Source organism: Cottoperca gobio, chromosome 4 (assembly GCF_900634415.1).
Source record: "Cottoperca gobio chromosome 4, fCotGob3.1, whole genome shotgun sequence".
Classification (NCBI taxonomy): domain Eukaryota; kingdom Metazoa; phylum Chordata; class Actinopteri; order Perciformes; family Bovichtidae; genus Cottoperca; species Cottoperca gobio.
Window position 1 is genome coordinate 3,425,745 of NC_041358.1, and position 21,102 is coordinate 3,446,846.

Genomic DNA, 21,102 nt, shown 5'->3' on the forward strand with positions numbered 1-21,102 from the left:
CACACCAGCACACACACAAAGCACTCACTGTGTGTCCCTGGAATGTTTTGATGGGTCTGTCCTGTCCCAGTTTACACACGTGGATGCACATGTCTGTACTACAAGAGGCGAACGTATTGTTGCTCTGCCAATCTACGTCTAGTGCTGGAGCTGCGAGAGGGAGGAAGATGGATGTTAGCGAGATCCAAAGCAAAGTTGGAACATTCTGAGTGACAAGAAGAGATGCTGCTGTACCTGAATGGAAAGGAAACTGTTGTTTGGCTTCTCCTGTATGGGCATCCCATATGATTGTTGTCTGGCAGGACACATGTACACGTACAGTTAGAGCTAACAGTCACTACACAGCCCACACATATTCAAAAGTCACATGAGAATTCATGCCAGGAGTTATTTTATATGTTGACTGGAATGTTTAGAGAACCGATCCTGGTTTACCTTGTCTACTCCTGCACTCAGGATAAAATTGCCTTTTTTATTCCACTTAAGGGCAAAGATGGGACCTTTGTGCTGGCCAAGTGTGCTGGCCAGGTTCCCTGTGGAGCACAACACAGAAAGGGAAGGAAACCTGTAAGTATCACATGTGGAAAAACAACAAGCCATTCAGCCTTGTGCCTCACTCTAAAAGAAGCCGCTCTGATGCTTAAAAAACTGTCCTAAAAGAATATATTAATATTATTCTATAACTTTACAGAGTTACATCTTTTAATCTGGTAACTACCAAACATTCATTCATGTTCAGAACTGTAACTCTTTAAATGCCAGTTTGTTCACATAATACCCACTTGTTTAGTAATAAATGAACATTGCTTTTAATGCATTTTTACTTTTTGTGCAGGAAACCAGGAAAATAGTATGGTTTTGGACCATAGATCAAAGAGCTAATAGTCCAGTCGACAGTGCTGAAGTCAGGGATTGAAGGTGCACAAGGTGGAGTGTTGTGATTCGAGATACGGGTACTGTGACAATGGGCTCCAGTGGCAGAGGGCTATCAGTAGAGGTACTGTATGTCGTTAAATTAGTATAAAGATAATGCATGATTATATGAGGGAATGGCCGTGGGATCAAAACATGTGGTTTCAATGGGGAAATGTTTGTCCTTAAGGCTCTGGCTGTCGGTATTTTGGGTACACAGTTTATTACAGACTTAATATAGGAGCTCATGTTGAACTTCCAAGATAAACATAATGTAATGCTGTATGCATGAACATAACAAATACACAAGGGCAAAAGAGTTAAGGTTCTAAATAACACAAAATGGGTCAACCCCTGAATGTCAATATGCAAACCTGCCTCTAGGTGGCAGCATTGTTAAGGATTAACTGAGCCATGTGGCATACAGGCTGTAGTACAGGAGAGGCGAAAACACGTCACCACATTATTAGTGTTTACTGTATGTTCATTCGCTAATACTTGCTTGTATATAAACATCTGTGAATATATACACACACTTTTATAATAAATTTAAAGTCTTGATGACATTTAGCCTTCATCTATAATATTGCAGGATCGAATAATAGATGCTGATAAAGTAATAAACTAAAGTAATCTCACCATCTTTCGTCCATATTCTGGCAAAGCCGTCATAGGAGCCTGTTGCCAGGAGCGTGCCCTCGCTCTGTGAGAGAGAGACAGAGACACAGAGACAGACAGAGATAGAGAGAAAGAGAAAGAGAAAGAGAAAGAGAGAGAGAGCTAAATTAGAGAGGTTGAGTGAGTGTGTGTGTCAGATGAGCCCGGTGGGGCCACTTCGAACACCTTTACACACCAACACTGTCTTTAGCAGTTGCAGAATTATTCCAGGCTTCAGCTGGGATTAGAAGACAGGCCTGTGTTCTCCATCAGCATGGACTCTTTCCAGGAAATGTCTGCCTGTCCTTGGCTCAGGTTTACAATCCATTGGCAGAACTAAAGGAAAATTCCACTCTCTGATGATCTCCCACTGTCAGCCCGCATCAACAGTAATGTTCAGAGTGCTCTGGGAGTTCCTCTGTGATGAGGCTTTTGTTAGACTTTACAAGCAGCACATTAAGATCAACACATGTGTTGTTGTTGTTGTCTTACCTTTCTATGCATTTGAACACATTGTAAATGAAGTGTTCAAATGTTTAAAACAATATAGTGAGTATTTTTCTGAAGATGTAAAAGATGATGATAAAAGCTATTCTAAAACATACTTTTTGACTTTGAAGTAGCATGAAAACATATAAAACAGCACTTATGACACATATTTCTACCATTCCTACAACAGGACCCACATGACCTTCCTGGGTGTAGGTGTGTGTGTCAGCGAGCTTACATTCCAGTCTAGCGAGGTGACGTCTTTGTTGCTGGGGACGTCCTGCCCTCCCTCTCGTATGCAGTGTCTCAGCACCAGCTGTGTGGAGCTGCTCGTACTGTTTTCACTCAGGTTCCAGATACGAGCCGTCGAGTCACCAGACCTGAGACACAATAGTTTGTCAGACTATTTCTGTCTTTTTTCTTATCAACATGTTAAGTTGTAGCAGTGAGGATTCCTTCATTACTTAATTTAAGTGTTTGATGGAGCCATATTTCAGCCCAGTCACACAGTAAAACCTTTTATCATTATAGAAAATGTGTAGAACATCACAGACAACCAAACAAATCTAAGTGATTTTTCTTGCAGTGTTCAACTGTTATGCATTACCTTTCCTCAAAATTAAAATGTTTGCAAAACTTTAAGTGACTCCTTTTATTAGTTTGTATTTACAATTAGCTTGAAATCATTAATTTAGACGACTGTGTAAAACTCAAAATGATCATATCATCACAATAAGATGTCACTGAAAGCCGATGATATGATACATTGATTAATTGATTAATAAAAAACAGAAAATGAGTCGCACCTAATTATTTATGTCAATTATCACACAAAAGAACCGAAACTTGAAAGTTCCAGCTTCTTAAATGTAAGAATATTATATTTGGGTATTGGGCTGCAGTTTGGAAACGAGAATGAACTGTGTTTCCCATCATCTCTCTCTGCACTGTCGAATAAAAGGCATAAAATGCCAAAAATGTTCGAGGCACATGGATGGAGCTAGCATTCAAGTGTTCACTTGTTTGATTCATACAGAGTGAGAGAGCAGTGTCAGAGGAGAAAGGAAGGTGACCCACCCTGAGGCCAGCAGGTCGCTGACGGGGTTCCAGGCACAGATGAAGACTTCCGACTCGTGGCCCCTCAAGACCATGGCCTTGTTCTGAGGGATGTCTACGTCTCCGTCCACCTCCATCAGGTCTGCGTGGTTGTCTAAGCACAGGGACACACAGCGAGGCAGGGATGTTTAAAAAATATAAATAAAAATACATTCACAAATAATAAAAAAATTATATTTCCTCCTGAATAAATAAGCTTTGTCTTAGCAGGTAGCCAGCCATCATCAGCACTTCCCTTTCTATTTGTAAATATATTACTTACTAGCTAAGGCATGGGCTCCGTTCTCCTCCCCGTTGGCAGTATTCTCTCCGTTCTTGGCGTTGCCAGCGATGCTGCCTCCGGTGGCTGATGTCGGCACTGAAGCGGCAGCCTGCTGCTGGGCCATTTTGTCCCGGTAGGCCTGCTGCCTCGTCTGAACAACGTCCGGCATCACGGCATCAATCAGGGACAGAGACTCTATGGGCCGCCCGTCAAATAATGTGCCGTCCTACAGAGTGGAGGAACAAGCAGTTAGAGAGGAGAGGAGTCAAGGAGAGAGGAGAGGAGAGAAGGAGAGAGGAGAGGAGAGAGGAGGGAGGAGAGGAGAGAAGGAGGGCGGAGAGGAGAAAAGGAGGGTGGAGAGGAAGGAGGAGAGGACGATAGTTTAGATCATCACGTTTGTGTCCCACCTCATTGATGCTGACTTCAGCCTCGACGTACTGCAGGCCCTTCTGGATGATGCTGATGAGGGCAGCAGGGGGAACCAGAGCACCATTGATGTTGGACTGGCTGATGTGACTCTCTATACCGAAGGTAAACGCTGAGTGGGAGAACCCTGGAGAGGAGAGGAGCGGGAAGAAGAGGGCAGGAGAGAAGAAGAGATTTTCAACAACATACAATACATCACAGTAAATAATATTTCCCTCGTGATTTATTTAAGAACTACATTTTGTGTTTTCTCCACTGCCATCTTGCACAGCACTGCTAGTTTTCTTTTTCTCATTCTTGTCTATTTCTTATACTTTGATTACAATGCCCCCAGAGACGACACATAGTTGAACTGAATGCTCAACGTCAGAATTTAGTGTTCTTTAAGTCATTTGCGGTTACAATGCTGTAAAATGCTCCAATATGTGTGGTGCAAAATTCAAATGTATTCAATAAACAAACAGGATTTATATGTTAAACTTAAAAGACCAATTTCACCACAGCTGCAGCCGCTGAGCACAGACACCTCATTTATGAAAAATGCATGTGTGTGGGCCTGTCGTCCACAGCAAACACGCTCTTTTATACAAACACAAATCTCTCAGTCACCCGATTGCTTTTTCCATTTTTGTGTTTCAATAAAAGATGGAACAACAATATAAGCGTGACAGGATTTTTTGATTTATGCGAGCCATCTGTGCCATAATATTTGATGTAATAAATGATATGAGGCATAGGACGGTACGTTTCAGACAGTAATCTTTCATTGATACACACATGTAAGAGTAGACTGGTGCCAGCTCAACTGAGCCCTCTGGCAGCTCCTCTGCACTGATACGGGGGTTTGGGTTGCATAGCTCACTGCAGTGGATAAAAGGTTATTGTCACAAAGGGCAGGGAGCTTAGCGATACTAATGGCCAGTGACACATATTTAGAGACTCAGTCGAACTATGAAGTTTTCAGTCTGTCTGAATAGCACGACTATTAATCCCACTTTACGCCCAATGTGCAGGTCAGTGCTTTGCATTGCAGCTCCATGTATGTGTGAGTGGATGACAGCCTTTAGCACTGTTCTCTGTGTAAATACAGTCTATGTATCTATGATTGATTAAGTAGTGGTTAACCGCGCACACACTGCAGACAGACAATTGTGTGTATGGTGTTGTTCTCTCTTCACTAACATGTGCCTTTCACACACAGGCTGACCCACACAGACTGTGTTGTATAAACACAGCGACCTGAAAAACTAAACGTGCAGCTTTCAGGTGCCTGCTGGTTAAACCATATCCAGCCGAGATGGTCATTCCTCTGTCGTGGAATCATGGAGGTGCACAATATAAATATATATATATAATATATATACATATGTGTGTGTATACATATACACACACACACACACACACACACACACACACACTTACTTACAAAAAATAGAATTTATTTAGTTTTTAGAATCAAAATATCAAGTTTCCCTTCACATTCATCTTGTACTGGTTCTTTATTTAATACACTTTTAATCAGTGGTATTGTTTAAAAAGACAAACTGCTAACTCACTATGGGGACATTATGGTTGTCCTTAGGTCAAGGCCTTCACACACCAAGTCTGTCATCTTTATTTCTAAATTGTCGCAGATTTAATTATAAATACGAACTCACGTTGTGTCAATCATGTTTACACACCAACTCCGAAACTTTTGGCCGTCATTAAAGTTTTCGGAACATGTTAGAATTGCTGTGTTTTTTCGCATCCGTCAAAAGCCTTTAGAGGGTTGTTTGATCACTCAGAGCCACCGTACATGTAAACAGCATCATCCAAAATGGCATCTGATCAGCACAGAGCACTTTACAAAAAACAAAGTAAAGAACAGAGAGATGCGGAATTTAAAGACAGATTGTGGCAGGGGATTTCACAACAGCTTGGAATCTGGGATGATCGCAAAACAAAGAACGTAGGAAAGGTAAAATAGGAATGTTGTACGCAGCTAAACGCTAGCTTCTTGCTAATTTCATTCATGCATTAGCCCGGTTTGGGACTAGCGCTATCCATTGCACGCAAGTTATTGAATGAGTTTTAATAGAATGTTCACCATATTTCGTATTTTCGCAACAAATAAAATAAAACTCATCTGGCTCATTGTGAAAGGTTTCTATGTGTAACAATCTTTATTCGATGACTTGACGGATTAAAAAAATGAAAAATACATGAGTGTAAAGGCCTTCAGAGTCAAATGGTTTGGACCTTGAATCTTTTTCAATCATGTGCGACTGTGAGTCCATATTAAACCAAAACATTACATTTGGAAATAATGAACAACAGAATGACATTGGATGTAAAACATGATTGGTTGGAAAGCAAACTCCTAATAAAAGTTGGTTAATTAATAATAAGCAATATAAGTCTTGATGAATATAATAAAGGAGTTGAGAGGATACCTGACTCCTGTAGGTATCTGTAGACCAGGAAGTTGACCTCATCACTGCTAATGCTCATCTTTACTCCTGTTACACCATGAGGTCAGCACGCACACACAGCCTGGAAGACACCGAGAGAGATTCAGTCAGTCATTAACACTCCTGCTCAACAAATATACATGCATACAACACTTGTGATTTAAAAAAGATACTTTAAATATGGCCAGATCACATCACAATGGCAGCAATTATTATCAGCCTAAGATGAAGCCTTTTTTAAATATTATTTTATTTCAGCAAAAATAAGTTAAGTGCCCAGCAAGGCACTGGGTTGGCCAATCAAATAAATGCAAGCACACATTCCTGGTAGGTTATTTTATAATACAAAAGTTTCATTTCTATGGTCACAGTACCTCATGATGGTCAGAACAAGATAAAGCTCCGGCTACAATGTCTGCTTGTTGATCACTATGTGGGCAGACTAGACCAAATGCAAAGGTGTTGTGATCAGACGTCATTATCCAGATATAGATCACATGTTGCTACCGGCTGGAGTATTCAGACCCCTCTGGCCTCCATGATGCAGCCATCAGACATCACATTTCTCCAAAGGTTTCCACTATCCTGAACAACATTTACCACCAGTTGCCAAATGTTCCAGTTTAAGTGAGTCATGCGACTTGAATACAACTCTTCATAAAATCTGGTGCCCTTTGTTATTGAAATGTTGAAGCCAATGTTGAAGGATTTGCTGGTGTTTTTCCTCATAGTAACCGTTGTCTTGACATATACATATACATATGTATATGTATATACATACATATTGATTAACTATGCTGGTATGCAGTACATTTACTTCTCAGGACGTGCAGTAATTCAGTCAATGATTGAATATTTTTTTTGTTCAAGTCTTCACAAATAGTTTCATTCTTCTCTTCAAGCTGTTTCTCATCCACCAGACCACTTCATTTAATTAACTCATTTGTGTACCAATCCACTACAAACTATTAACAGAGGAATAAAAGGGGGGAAAATTCACCAGGATAGTAACACCTCCTGTGGTATTGATTCTTCAGGGTCTCAGAGGATCATGATTAGACATTGGACATCGTTTCATGAACTAAAAAAGTTGGGAACCACAACTTTCAAGACTCGCAGAGAGACAGAGAGGCGATCCTAAATATGGACCAGCTCAATGCCCATTTCCCCTGACAATCATCAGCCATGTAATGCCTGGAGCTCATTGTCTGCAGCCCCCTCTCTCAGGAGGATGAGACTTTCTGTGCATTAAATGGCATTTAAGTGGATGAAGCACCCTCGTGGGTACGGTGAGCTCTAGGTTACATCTCATTTCCCAGGATCTTAGATTTTCGTCGTTTGGTCCAGCAAAACATTTAGCATGACCTGTGGCCTTTGCAGAATGTCAGACACGGGGGAGGGGGGAGTAGTCAGGATCACACTGTTAACAACATTTCCTGTTCTTCTGACCAACCAACATGGTCAACACACTGTAGACTCCGCACAGCGATGCTATCATCTTATACACTTTATTCTAGTCAAGCTACAACAACAATAACAACTCCTCACTAAAACCAGAGCCAGTTGCATCAGCTTCACAGGAGAATAATGCTGCCATGGCTGAACTGTTTGGGGATCTTTCCCTGACCCAGGCGACGGGACACAACTCTGTGATGAAGACAGAAGAAGAGGTGATGTTGGATCAGCAACACTTATCTGTGTCTGAACCCTCTGTCTCTAGTGAGAGGGGATTGTTTTTTCCATGGAGACAGATTGTTCCCAGGGTCATATATACAGCAAGCAGACAAAATAATACAAACCACCTCAGATGAGGATTTCAGCTCAGAAGTAACTTGATCTCTTTTAGAAACACTGCTTCGAAAGGTTGAAATTAAACACATACTTTGCTACGGATTACACATGAGATCATAACCAACTGTCGGGCAACTTTCACGTTCGATCTACAATAGTTCCATACTGCAAACACTACTCACTTTCAAACATGCCACACTGTAGTCACTGAATGTTTATGACAGAAACGTACGACAGCCATGAATGAAAATAATTAAAAAATAAGGGCAAAAATAACCTGACTGCAGTCCAATACAGAAACTCTCCACTGAATCTGATACCATTATCACAGCAGGCTGAATTCACTACTAAAACCTGATCTAGACTCTAGTTTGCATCTTACTACAACTGTAAGTGGCGAAAACCATTCTATGCATGTTTCTATCCATTAGGGGTGGCAGTTAATCAGCTCAAAAGGTAGACAGGATCAATACACGGCAGGGAATGTGCCTGTAGCTTATTACTGGCATAAATCACCCAATAAATGTACAATTGTGTACTGAGATTTAAAGCAACTGCATCCACACTATACTGTCATGCAACTTTAGGTTCATTGATTTACAATGTGTCTGCCACAACCACAGGATGCACAGTATTGTGTTTAGTAGCGTGCATTGTACACTTTTTTATTCTACAACTGGGAGTTGCCAAAGTTGTACATTCTTTTATTCTACACATTGCTTGTTTAACAGTCAAACAGAGAGATGGTTTCAACCTGTTTCCATTGTGTTAACTCACTTTCCCAGTCATTCTCCTCCAACACAGGAAATCACACTAAGTAATTGTCTCATTACATAATTTGTTCTTGTTTTAGGAAAAAAAATCAATGGAGTCTGAATCTAAGACATGAGTGAAGACAAATGTATATAACAATACATTTCATTGCATGATCTATGGTAGGGGGTACAGACTTAAGAGCATGCTGGAACTTATTTGACCAACAGCTTTGATCAAGACACCTAAAAACAGGTTTGGAGGCTGAGTAGAAAGTAAAGGCGCCTGCTGCTGTGTTTACTTGAGACCTGCAGACTGTTAAGTCACAAATCACTAAGACCCTCTGCTCAGATCCCATCTGACAGCAGCAATGCCTGGGGAGGACCACAGCTTTGTAAACACAAAGCTGCACTTCCCTCCACCACCATCCCACTGCAGTGGCGCTGTGGAGCCACCATCTGCAGCGAGGAGCCTCTGTGTTGACAGTGTGGGAGAACAGAGGGGGGATGGGAGAGGAGAAGGGAATCTCTGTCTCTGCATTTCTTCTCTCCTGTCTCTCATCCTCTCCCCTTGTGGCTGCTGTCAGTGGCAAACTGGCCTGTACAGTAAATCTTAAATCAAGTCGCAGCTCAACAAGAAGGGAAGGGAGAGAGAGACTAACAAAGACTATCAACAGTACACGGCAATTAAACACATGCAGAATATAACCCATTTCTTAATTGTGACATGTTTGTGAGAATGCAACATTGAAGTCATATTAACGAGAGGCGGAGGTTCTGTCCCTCACAATAGGAAATCAATATCACTAAGTAAATCATATTTGCTTTAGGTTGTCAGCTCGCATACATAATTCATTAACCCAAACGCAGGCTAATGAAACATCCAATCAAAGGCTTTAGCTCATGAAAATGTAACAGCTCATCAATATGCGGTAATGTGCTACTTGGTGTCACAACACATTTGACTTCATATCAATCAAGTGTTCTTCTTAGCAACACAAGTTATAACATGCACCACTGATGTATATGCAGACATTAGGGGAGTGGACGAGGCACACTTGTTTTTACTGACTGTACATGCATTACATTCACCAACTATAGGCTTACAGGGCAACACAATCACTGAATACAAAATGTAATACTGTATTTTTCTGCTGAGCCTTCTCAGTGGACAAATACATTCTGCAATGAACATGCTATTGACACAGTACGACACATTTACTGCTTGTAAAATAGATTATGGCCTGGGTTTTAAAAGCGTATGCTCGCTACTGCCATGGTATGTAAACACAAAGTGTCATGTTAGTGCTATTCTGAGACTGCATGCACACCCTCTATATTTGTGGTAGTATGTAAATGGCCCTTCTAATTCAACATTAATGTATGCATGTTAACAAATAAGTTGTTGTCTTTACTGGACAACAGTCTGAACATTAACTTTAATAGTATAGGCTGTATGTGTAAAATGGCAGGTGCAAAACATGGAACTGTATTACAAAGAGTGCAGACACTAACATTGTTACTCATTTAAGAAGGTAGCATGGTTGTTGATATTAATGTTCAAAGAGACCTTACACAGTCTGTGTGCAGCTCTATAGGAGTGCTACTGCTTTTGCGAAAAAAGTAGTAAAAAAACCTTTAGTGTCTCCAGAGGGAGCTGTGTGAAGTCTGACAAATGTCAATCACTTGAGTCAGCCTCGGTTGGTCTGTGCATTACTTCTTACTGTGTACTATTGTTGGTGTGGCAGAAAACTAGGGAATAATAGCAGTTTTAGGAATTTAACTCTTTAGGAATGTGGTTCAAAGCTAGCACTTGACATAAAAAAGGGCTGTTTTAGCTACTTACAATCCTAGCTTGTATCTCGGAACCCCTCGCCGATTTCGCCTCTGGGGGGGAAACCTTTAATTGTTAAATATTACTCAGACTACAAACAGAAACCAGAACACTTTCCGATACCAAAGTCTTGACCTGTTGCATACAGGTTATACATTCATATGCAGATATCTGTTTATAGAGATTACAGGTTTAAGATGTGTTACTGAATGACTGCACTGTAAACCCCATTCCAGTTGCTCTCTTTTTCACACTGCAGTTGTGTAAGGTGCAATGACAACAGAAATGTGGCTCTCCCCTCCCCCTCTCCAGGGTTACTGGTCTCTTGGAGAGACAGATTGCATTGGCAAGCCCAGCTCTGCCTCACATGGCTGATGTAAGGTCAGCGAGGCTAGCTGTCTGTCAGTGGCAGATGGTAGCATGTAGGCCTTGCCAGCTAGCCTCGATTGATAGGCAGCTCGACCTGCTCCAGGCAGCTCGTGTCCATCTGAATGCAGCAGGTCAGTGAGGGACACCGAATCCACAGCGGTTATCTCACTGCGAGCTGCCGTGCTAGCTCGGATCAAAAGAACTCGCCCAAGTCAGAATTCCAATCACTTAAAGGATCTCTTCACAAGGTAGACTGTTGCACATATCAGAAACATCAGGTCACGTTATTGCTTACTTTGCAATTCACATAGTGGGACTGGATATCACACGGACTACAGCACAACAGATTCAAGTAGACATGGATTTCTTAATAAACCATTATGGTACAGGGGTTCACCAATTAACATCAAGGAATGTTAGATGAAGACATGCGTTTCTACGGTCAAACAGTGACCCAAAATAACTACTTTACTACAATTAGAGACTAGATGATCCCTATAAACGGATATCTGCATATGAATGGAAGTCTTCAGGGTAGCTTTGGTTGCATGCAGATCAACAGTCCTTGTGGAGAGCAAAAGAGGCGGGACGCATGGACCGAAATGTAATCTCGTAACTAGGGATGTTATCAATTAACCCTTTAACCGTTAACCGACATTACGAATTTTGGCTGACTAATGCTACCAGTTAAACAGTCAAATCGGTTCCAAGATTGTAAACTACAAAACTAGAATCTACAGCTGGGTTTAAATCTAGCCTATATCCTCAACATGTTGATCGAGTCTGACAAAACTCTAAACTGCAGCACAAGGGTGCAAATTGTCATGCCTTAAATCATAACATAATGACATAAATGATTCAAGCATCGGTTGACAAAGAACGTCATTATATTTCCCGACACTAATTTGAATATTTTCATATAGTTTGGGTGACTTTTGATTGATCTAGAAGTGCAACATCTCATCTCACCCAATGAATTTATTCCGTACAGAGTTTCTCCAAGCTTTACAGTCTGATGACGTCCCCGATTAAAGCCTTGTTTCCAGTTGTTGAGAATGGTTTTATTGTAGTAAGCTGTTAATCCACATACCCTCTAAGAACCTGGCGAGCTTCTATTTGCAGTAACAGACTGAAGAAGCGGAGGTAGTGCGACAGACAAACCGGTTGAGCCGATTTATTGACAGCTGGGCGTATTAGGTGACCACGAGTGGATATAAGTGAGGCTGGGGTCCCCGGTTAGAATAAGATCAGGTAAACTCCACTTATTTCAATCACCTGTGTAAGCACACCACACAACTTTCATACAGAGGAAAACAAATATGGCTTACTTAAATTGTCGTTCATAAAAAACAACTTGTGTGGGTCATGTACAAGCTCTGTAAAGTGGATACTAAATTGACAATTCCCAACAGTTATCAGCATATCTCAGTGAGTGGGTGGGAGGTGTTCACATATAGAGTAATTTAAGCTTTAGTCCCTTGATCAACTCTGCCTGATAAAGATTATGTTTAACTTGGGCCTTATTTTCCAAGCTTCGTCATCATTGCAGTTCACTGTAAACAGTCAAATACCTTCCTGCCTATCAAATGTGTTTTTCACAGCTGATTGATCTGGTGTATAATTTGCTCCAATAGTCCCTGTCGCTCTTAGAAAAATACTACCCTTTGGAACAGCTCATGCATGTAATGTTTAGAAGATATTTCCTTTGAAAAGGAAAACAATAACTATGTTCTATGTATTATACATTTTATATATTGGTCAGAAATTGAGCAGTGCCAAACTTTAGCACAGCAAAATGTATCCACACAACGTTATGAAAGGGTGTTAGAAGGTGATGCGGTGACTACTCCCTGGGTTAGTTTGTTAACCAATGTAGCTGGCGAGTTAACAGCTAATATGCTAGCAGAGATGACCCCAGTGAGTCATCTTTCTCCCAGCTTCTTTCCATCTTCTCTGTGCAGTTTACTCCCTGCTTGGCCTGGGCAATCGTAATATTGTAATATGGCACAAGTGTATTTTGCTGGTTTGAAAGGCTGCATTACAGTAATGTCATTTTGTGAACTTACTAGACTGATTTAGCTGTTCTATAATGTACCTTTACCCACTTAAGTCATTATATCCACATTAAAACGGATTATTTATAAAAAAAAATCTCATTGTGTAAATATGTTTGTGATAGCACCAATAGTCAACACTACAAAATCGTAGCAATGTCGATAGAGGTATTAATATATTAATATATTGTGATATTTGATTCACTCCATATTGCCCTGCCCTACTCCCCGCTGGCACTTCTGACCTCAGGATTTTACACAAATTCATTACTGAAGAGGAGTAAAAGACAATAAGTTCATACAGTTTACTCGAGACACATTTGTACCATCAAATGTCTCATAACTGTCTGTGCAGGGGTCAGTCAGCAAAATCAAATATGACTATGAATTTTATGAATGTATAGTCATGATACAATTCATACAAGAACCATCAGTGTTTTGGCAGATTGTTAGAGGTAACCAGAGATTGTTTAAGTGCACGGCTCTTATTAAGCTCCTTTATGTATAATTCTGTATCTCTGCCAGAAAGGTGGACTGATGAAAATAGTGCAGCGGCAAACGTAAACTCACGCTCCACCACCCAGGTCTTACCTGTATTTAACCATCTCACTTTCTGTCTCTTCATTCCTCTGCTCTCTCAGACTAAAGAAGTTTTGAGTATCAGGGTTAACCAGGGACACATTTTTAGATTCCTTTAGGACACACTAGAGAAGTGTCTAGAAATATTTGTGGTGTATTTTGAGAATGGAAAGACAAATAATGTCTAAAGATTCTTGGCAATTCAGGAGAAATGTGACACCTTTCTGGTGTGTTGTTCATTTTCAACTCCTGGTCTAAAGAGCTCTGATTCAAAGTCAATATGGAGCTACACCAAAAAGCACCAGAGCAAGCTGCGCTGCATTCCATCCTCATAACAAAAACACCCAAAACAACACTTGAAGATAAAATAACACAGCAACAGACAAGCGAGACCAATATGCTCCTCTAACATCACTCGTTCATTTTCTCTGAACAAGTGTATCCGACTGTTACAGATTACCATCACAATAGAAAGTTATTTCCTGTAAGGCCTCAAATTAATCTTATTAATTTTATTGGAATCGCAATATGGACTAGTGAAATATCCAAATCGCAGGAGGCACTGTATGTACTCATTTGTGCGTCCCGCAATACCATTCTGAATGGTTTTGCTACAGAGATGTCCCAGCCTTCAAAACATAATCTACAGATTTATGAAAACATCTTTGGTACAGATCCTCGTAAAAGAAAATCCCCATCATGATCATTTAAATATATTTTGAAACTAAAATGAGAATAATGATGCAAAAAATGATCATTCCCTCCAATATTGTGAATCATATTGCAATATCAGTCAAAAATGATCGCAGTTAGATATTTTTCTGACATGGTTTAGCCTTAATTTCCTGTGCTTTATGCAAAAATTACTTACTTTTTGATTTCTCTGCTGTTATGAATATGAGAACCGTGCACTAGTGTTTATATGTTATTTATATGAATAACACAGTGTGACTAAGAACCACAGTGCTGCTGAGTTATATCATCATGAATGAAATAAACAAGCAGAGCTGAGGGCTCTACAGTGAGGAAAACAAAGCCTTCCAATAAGGCTGACGTGACATTAACACAGCGTGTTGCCAAAATGGGTGGGAGCAGTAGTGACGTTGTCACAGCTAAACATCTTGGTTCAACCAGAAAACCACTAAGTCAGGCAGAACGTCCTTGGCTATCCAAGTGTAAATAAACATGACCATCACCATAGAGACTGATAGCTTCTGTGGGTCCTCTCCTGCTTTGTTCATTGTGCACTGCTGGGTAGAGTTCACAGGAAATCTGCTGGATTCTTTAACTGTTGAAAACAGGAAGAGTGCGCTGTTCTTCTAATGGAAATCAAAATGAAGCTTTCAAACTTCATGGCAATCACGAATGGCTACAAAAGCAAAAATACACAAACAACGCCACTTGTGCCATCGACTCCAACCTTGAGCTGACCCAACTAAATGATAGATAGATAGAGAGATATAGATACTTTATTCATCCTGAGGGAAATTTAGGATGGCGTATTCTACACATTAGCCAAGTGTACTTTACATACTGGGATCAACAGTTGCAAGCAGCTAGCCAGAGAATGAATCAAGGACTGAGTGGAGAAGCAGTGAAGCATGTTGTCTTATTATTTGGGCAGCCATTGTTCCTGTGTTTACTTTTTCAGCTCCATTTAACCAATACTCGACATATCTTTGATCAATATCTATTTTTTTTTATTGTCGTCGCAATGTCAATTTGGGCGATAATCACATCTCAGAAGACTGCGCTATTGCACGAGTTAACAGAGAATATCATTAGAAAACTGCACATTAATGCGACTGTCATTCTTTGTTGTTTTTTTTACTGCCTTTTGTGTTCAGTTAAATTTGTTCAATAAAATAATAATAATAAAGAAAGATGTTGCAGTTTCAGTGTTTCCCCTAGGTTTACTGCTTTGGAGTGGTGCTCACCGTGCGACATGAGTGGCGGGCGTGCATGGCACGGTTTCTATTTAGTTCTCTCCTCTCCTTTCTTCCGCTCTGTAGGTGTGTGCACGTTTATGTGCATCAGGTGCGAAACCCCGCCCTTCATAAAACAGAGCGAAGGAGAGAATGTGAATGCGCAAAGTTGACAGTACAAACTGAAACATGCACATAAATTAGATCAATAGCATAAGCGTTCAGTTTATTTAATAAAAGAGCACCTGTCAATGTGAAACGTGAGTTGTGAATTAAAAAAAATTGAATTTCAAAAAATAAAAAAAACGCCTTGAATTTCAGGGGGGGGGGGGCTCCGTTGGCGGGGCGCAGCGCCCCTCCAAGACAATGGTGGGGGAAACACTGAGGTTACTGAAAGCAGCATAAAGGCAGAACTGAGCAAACTTTAATATCAGTTTATATATTGCATGTAATATTATTCTCGCGATATTTAACAACATTATTACATTTGCCTTATATCGCGCATTGAAGGATGAAGAAACCAAACCAACAGAAAAACAAAAAGTTCAAAGTCCAACTCATCCACCAATTTGGACCAAAGCGAGCCAACTATAGGTTTGAAAATGCCCTAAGTAAACAATGTGTTCCTTTTCTCTTCTGATCTTGGTAAAACATCAGTCCTGAACTGCATTATATTGTAGACAACCACCCATGTGCATTCTATTTGAATCACCAACATGACCTTATGTCTGCTACATTCCTCTCCTTTTTGAACGATCTATAAATGATATGGGCCCATAGAAAACCTAGAATTTGTAAGCCAGACATTTTTTTACTGAAAATGAACAACAATCATCAAGCAACATCAGTTAAGAACTAATGACATTAGTTTTCAAGGCATGGCTCGCAAAACAAACTCTGCTATGGTGTGAATAGAGAGGTGGAAACATTTTACAGATTGAAAACTCACCACAGTAGTAAGTTTGCCCCAGCAGTATGTTCAGTCGGGGCCTTGTACCATGGGCTCAGAACCTGCAGCAACAAGAGGTGGGACACTCAGTTAGAAGCTTTCAATCATATTTGATAGAGAGTTGGCCAAAGTATTTTGGGAAATCAATCTAAATGGAGATCACATCTTGTCATTTCAAAAACAGTTAAAACAGCAAATTTGGTTTATTTGTTGTTACAAGGTCAAATGATGCCCCTCTGGTGGTGCTGTGGAGCATCATCTTACACATAAAAAAGTGTGTGATTGCCATCATTTGCTATTTTCTGATATATTAAAGGCCAGGCAATTAATTGATTGAGAAAATGTGTGAATTAGTAAAAAAAAAAAAAATGTTCTAAAAGGTTGCAGGCCTAATGTGCACAACACAATACAGATTCCTCCTGATGCTCCCGTACCATTCCATTTACTGACAGTTGTTGACCGTTTGATTAAATGTAGAAAAGAAGGCAGGGAGGAAGAGGGCTGCTATCGAGCAAACTGATGGAAACAATGCTGGTTATAAACTCTTAATAACTAAGCTTTGCAGATGAGGAAGGAGATGCATGTGTGTTAGGCCTCAATGAAACACAAAATGCTTTATGGTGAGACACGTTGAATGACAACACAAGTGTGTAACTACACCTTTAAAGCAGATTTCAATGCAAATGTCACACTATGGGCTGAGGGACTGTTTTCACCATCAGTACCTACATTGGTAAACAATCATCAGAATGTAATATGATCCTCATGAAGCATCAGGCAGCAGTACCAGCCAGCATGTGACTGACACTCATTCAGAAGTGTGAACAATGGATCACCTCTTCAGTGTGAGGACAGAGGGAGACAACAGCACACCATTAGAGCATGTTCACTGCCAGCATTTACAGCCAATGGCCATTCTAAAAGCTCCTGAGTAATGTAAATTAATACATTCCAAAAAATCCTGCAATCAACACTGCCTTTGTGAAGCATATAATGTCCTATTTTTGGTGATACAGTGATTCAATTCTGTGGTAATTGTTAAAGCTACAGACTGAGGTGGTGTTAGAGTGTTGATTGCATAATACTAAGAAGTGCCATTTCCCCTGACCTTGATTCCTTTTAGTCATCCTTTCCCTCCTTCTCTACAGTGTTAGTGAGGTTGTACAGATCATTTTATCACTAAGAAAGCATGAGTAGTTGGGTGTGGCTAGAGAAACGCTCAAGTGCTGAGGGTTGTCGAGGGATTGCAGCCTAGGTTTGTAGGCAGCTAGTTATCTCTTTGATCAAACGTGAAATATGAATTGTTTTCATCTCTGGCTTCCTTAGTAACATTTTAACAGGTAAAGATGAACACCAACATAATGTAATATGTGGCAGCACTAGGGTGAGCAGCTACGGGTGAGATTGCCACACATCTAATTATTAATTACACGCAATCAGTTCATTTAAATTAGGTTAAAGACCACATATGCCCTTACCCTACTGCTGATGCTAGATATAAGTTCAAGGTGAAACGTTGATGCACTGCAGTTCATTCAGACTGCACAGTATAACCAACATGGTAGAATAGGAGGCTCCAGAAGTAAATAAAATACAGGCAGGACACCTTAGCTTGGCACAGTTGGCACTTTGACTTATTGAGATTAGAGAACTTGAACACCAGCCAGATTATTATATTATATATAGCACAGCTGATTTAAGTATTAACATGGGGGTGCAGTTGGGTGGGGGTGTGTGTACCAGCAAGTTAACATTGAGCAAAACACTTGGTATCTGTCAGGCTCGGATTCTCAACAGTTGTCATACCCAGAGTACAATGGTTCACAATACAAAAAGGATTGGAATGGCTTTAGCTGTACACTTTACAGTTAAATCAATATAGATCCATTTAAAAATGCCTTGATAATCACAGACACTGAGCCTACAGATCAGCCTATATTTATCCTGCTAGAAAATGTTTAGCACACAGCACCGTTCCTTGCTGTAAGAGTCAATATTCACAGACTCACATTTCGATTAGTAAACTATTTCAATACACAAATTGTATAGGTAAGAGGCCAAACTTCAATATTATTGTCTGTATTTTTCAACACCTGATATTCTTTCTGGCCCAGAAATATTGAGTATAAACCCTAAAGATTGAACAAACAGCTCCAACAGGTGTTGTGGTGCTTCAAATAAATACACCAAACACACAAGCCTCTCTAGCTGTAATATCCTGCATGTGCTGTCGTTTCCTTTTGTTGCTGACAGGGAGCTGGCCTGTATAGATTCAATGATCAACGAGCCAATATCGTTCATGCATATCATAATTTTTAAGATACGCCTATATTTTGAAATTCCCATTGCATGTAAGTGTCTTCAAAGCACACTTGCTTCCTACAGAGTGAAATTGTGGCACACTTTGTGACATCCAAATAATTGATCGTAATTGTGCTCAATGAACACCGCCCAATGCTCCTTTCTGTATTAGCAGTTGTATTTTGCTTTGACACAGGGCTGTGTACTTCTACTGTTCAAACAGGCAGAACAATAACAGCAGTCTGTCAAGCTGTAGCTGCTGTGGCCAAGCCCCCAGGAACTGTGTCTCGTGTTGTGAGGCAATCTTGGCGTAGTGACCACCTTGGCATTGTAGGACCACATGGACAACACTGTCCAAAAGAAGACTCCAAAGACTCTTCTTCATACAAAATCACTAAAAAGGGAACAGCAGAGAACAACTGTTCTCTGAGCCATAGATTTCCACGTTATTCCGTGTATTACAGTTGATTTCATTTTGAATTGTAAAAACAATTCCGTTTTCCGCATTGTGGAATTTATAGGGCCCTACTCGAACCACACACACACACACACACACACACACACACACACACACACACACACACACACACACACACACACACACACACACACACACACACACACAGTATAAATGGGGAGCTTATGGACCACAGGCCCTTCACTTATCAATAATGCCACACCATAAGCATGGTTCATGTTAAGTTAAGTACATGTTAACACCACAAATCCATGATGAGATCAGTTATTCTTTTATACTGGCCAATCCAAAGCCACATGAGGATAGTTCAACCAATGCAAAGATCTTTCAAATTTAACCCTACGTTACAGATAAACACATCAACTTCTGAAGCAGCGCTTAGCCCTGGCCATCCCTGATAATAATGCAATGAAATACTCTACAGCACTGCAAGGATCCGGTGACATTTAGCTGGAGTTAAATACAACGCGGCTTTCTCGCTCCCTCATGGCGTACACAAGCGGCAGTGGCACCTCATCAGAGGGGAGAAACCCTGTCTGGTAAATACTAAATCAAAGTCACAGAGAGCTTGTTAGTAGGTGAGACAGGCTGTGGGACATTTTGGGCCTTAGCTCTTCATATTGCAAATAATGCTGAATTTTGTAAGATGGCATCCTCAGAATGTTATACTCATAATTAGCTCATTGGTATATTGTTTACGTCAACAGTGCATGGGTTAGGAGGTGCCACTCCTGCTCCTAATATAAATGTAGTTTCTTGTTCTATGCAATAAATATCAATAAGAAAGACAATAAGAACAGCAAAGAGATAGAAACTAAAATGTTATGGCTGTCTTTTTTTGCTTCTGCAAAACCAAAATAACATGATCAAAATGTAAGGAATAGATAAAGCTGTTTATCTGCTCGAATATAAGCTGCAAATGTTGACACTAAGTAGTTTACTACTTACAATAGTAACATAGCGTTGCTTCCAAAGCAACCGATACAAAGCCAATACATAAGAAAAAGCCCCATTCCACCGTGTAGAGGCTGGCCCTGGATCCTACTATATCATTAACTGTCCTGCTCTTATCCAGTTATGATGCTGAACCATAGTATTAGGACTGTCTACCCTGCAACAATCTAAGAACAAAGCTGCATGTAGCTTTACAGATGTGTCTGTACCTATGTATGTAGCTATAAAGTGCATATTTGGATTTTTAGCTGAAAAAAAGTGCATTTGATTTATTTAAAACTCTTATGCAAAACATTCGATAGGCTTCATGTTCTATGAAAGGCAAAGTATAGAATGTACCCACATGCACTAAAAAAATAGCAAAGCTGTCCCCAGCCCTTCTCCGTGTCTTTATAACAGTCTGCTATGCCTTTTGTCTTTGTGTTTTATCTGCAGACTTGGCAGCTTTCGGTTCTATAAGAGCCTTTATTTTTGTTTTGAGAATTTCATACATTGACATGTCAGATTTGACAGATTATGTTAAAGCATTTCATTTGAATTCTTAGGCAAAATGCTTATGTATGAGAAGTGTTTTAATGAAATTTACAAGAAAAATAAACGTTTGAAGCGTCAGAACTGTTCTTTGTTTTTGTTGCATTAATAGTGATGTCTTGGTTAGGTCAGAGCTTATGGAGCTTTCCTCACTACATCTTAGCCTTTCTTATCCACAGGTGTGCATACACTACAGGTTAAGAACTTCTTTTTAAAATACAAAAAGGTGAAATTATCGGTTATCTTAAGATAATTATCTGCAAGGAGAAG

General features: G+C 40.2%; 1 protein-coding gene across 6 annotated transcripts in view; it reads right to left on the reverse strand.

Moving 5' to 3' along the window:
* The window catches only part of tbl1xr1a (TBL1X/Y related 1a), a 42,194-nt gene that overhangs the window by 12,351 nt on the left and 8,741 nt on the right, over nucleotides 1-21,102 (reverse strand). For 2 of the 6 annotated variants that reach the window (XM_029429113.1, XM_029429118.1), the window contains exons 2-11: nucleotides 16,569-16,630; nucleotides 6,298-6,397; nucleotides 3,844-3,989; nucleotides 3,437-3,662; nucleotides 3,136-3,268; nucleotides 2,297-2,438; nucleotides 1,552-1,615; nucleotides 436-533; nucleotides 235-295; nucleotides 29-150 (exon numbers count right to left, since the gene is read on the reverse strand). In XM_029429113.1, coding sequence (XP_029284973.1) covers nucleotides 29-150; nucleotides 235-295; nucleotides 436-533; nucleotides 1,552-1,615; nucleotides 2,297-2,438; nucleotides 3,136-3,268; nucleotides 3,437-3,662; nucleotides 3,844-3,989; nucleotides 6,298-6,355 — 1,050 coding nt within the window. In that variant the 5' untranslated portion in view covers nucleotides 6,356-6,397; nucleotides 16,569-16,630. Of the gene's footprint in view, nucleotides 1-28; nucleotides 151-234; nucleotides 296-435; nucleotides 534-1,551; nucleotides 1,616-2,296; nucleotides 2,439-3,135; nucleotides 3,269-3,436; nucleotides 3,663-3,843; nucleotides 3,990-5,520; nucleotides 5,706-6,297; nucleotides 6,398-15,631; nucleotides 15,747-16,568; nucleotides 16,631-21,102 lie in introns of all 6 variants that reach the window. The other 4 variants (XM_029429114.1, XM_029429116.1, XM_029429115.1 and 1 more) reach the window with 4 other exon arrangements.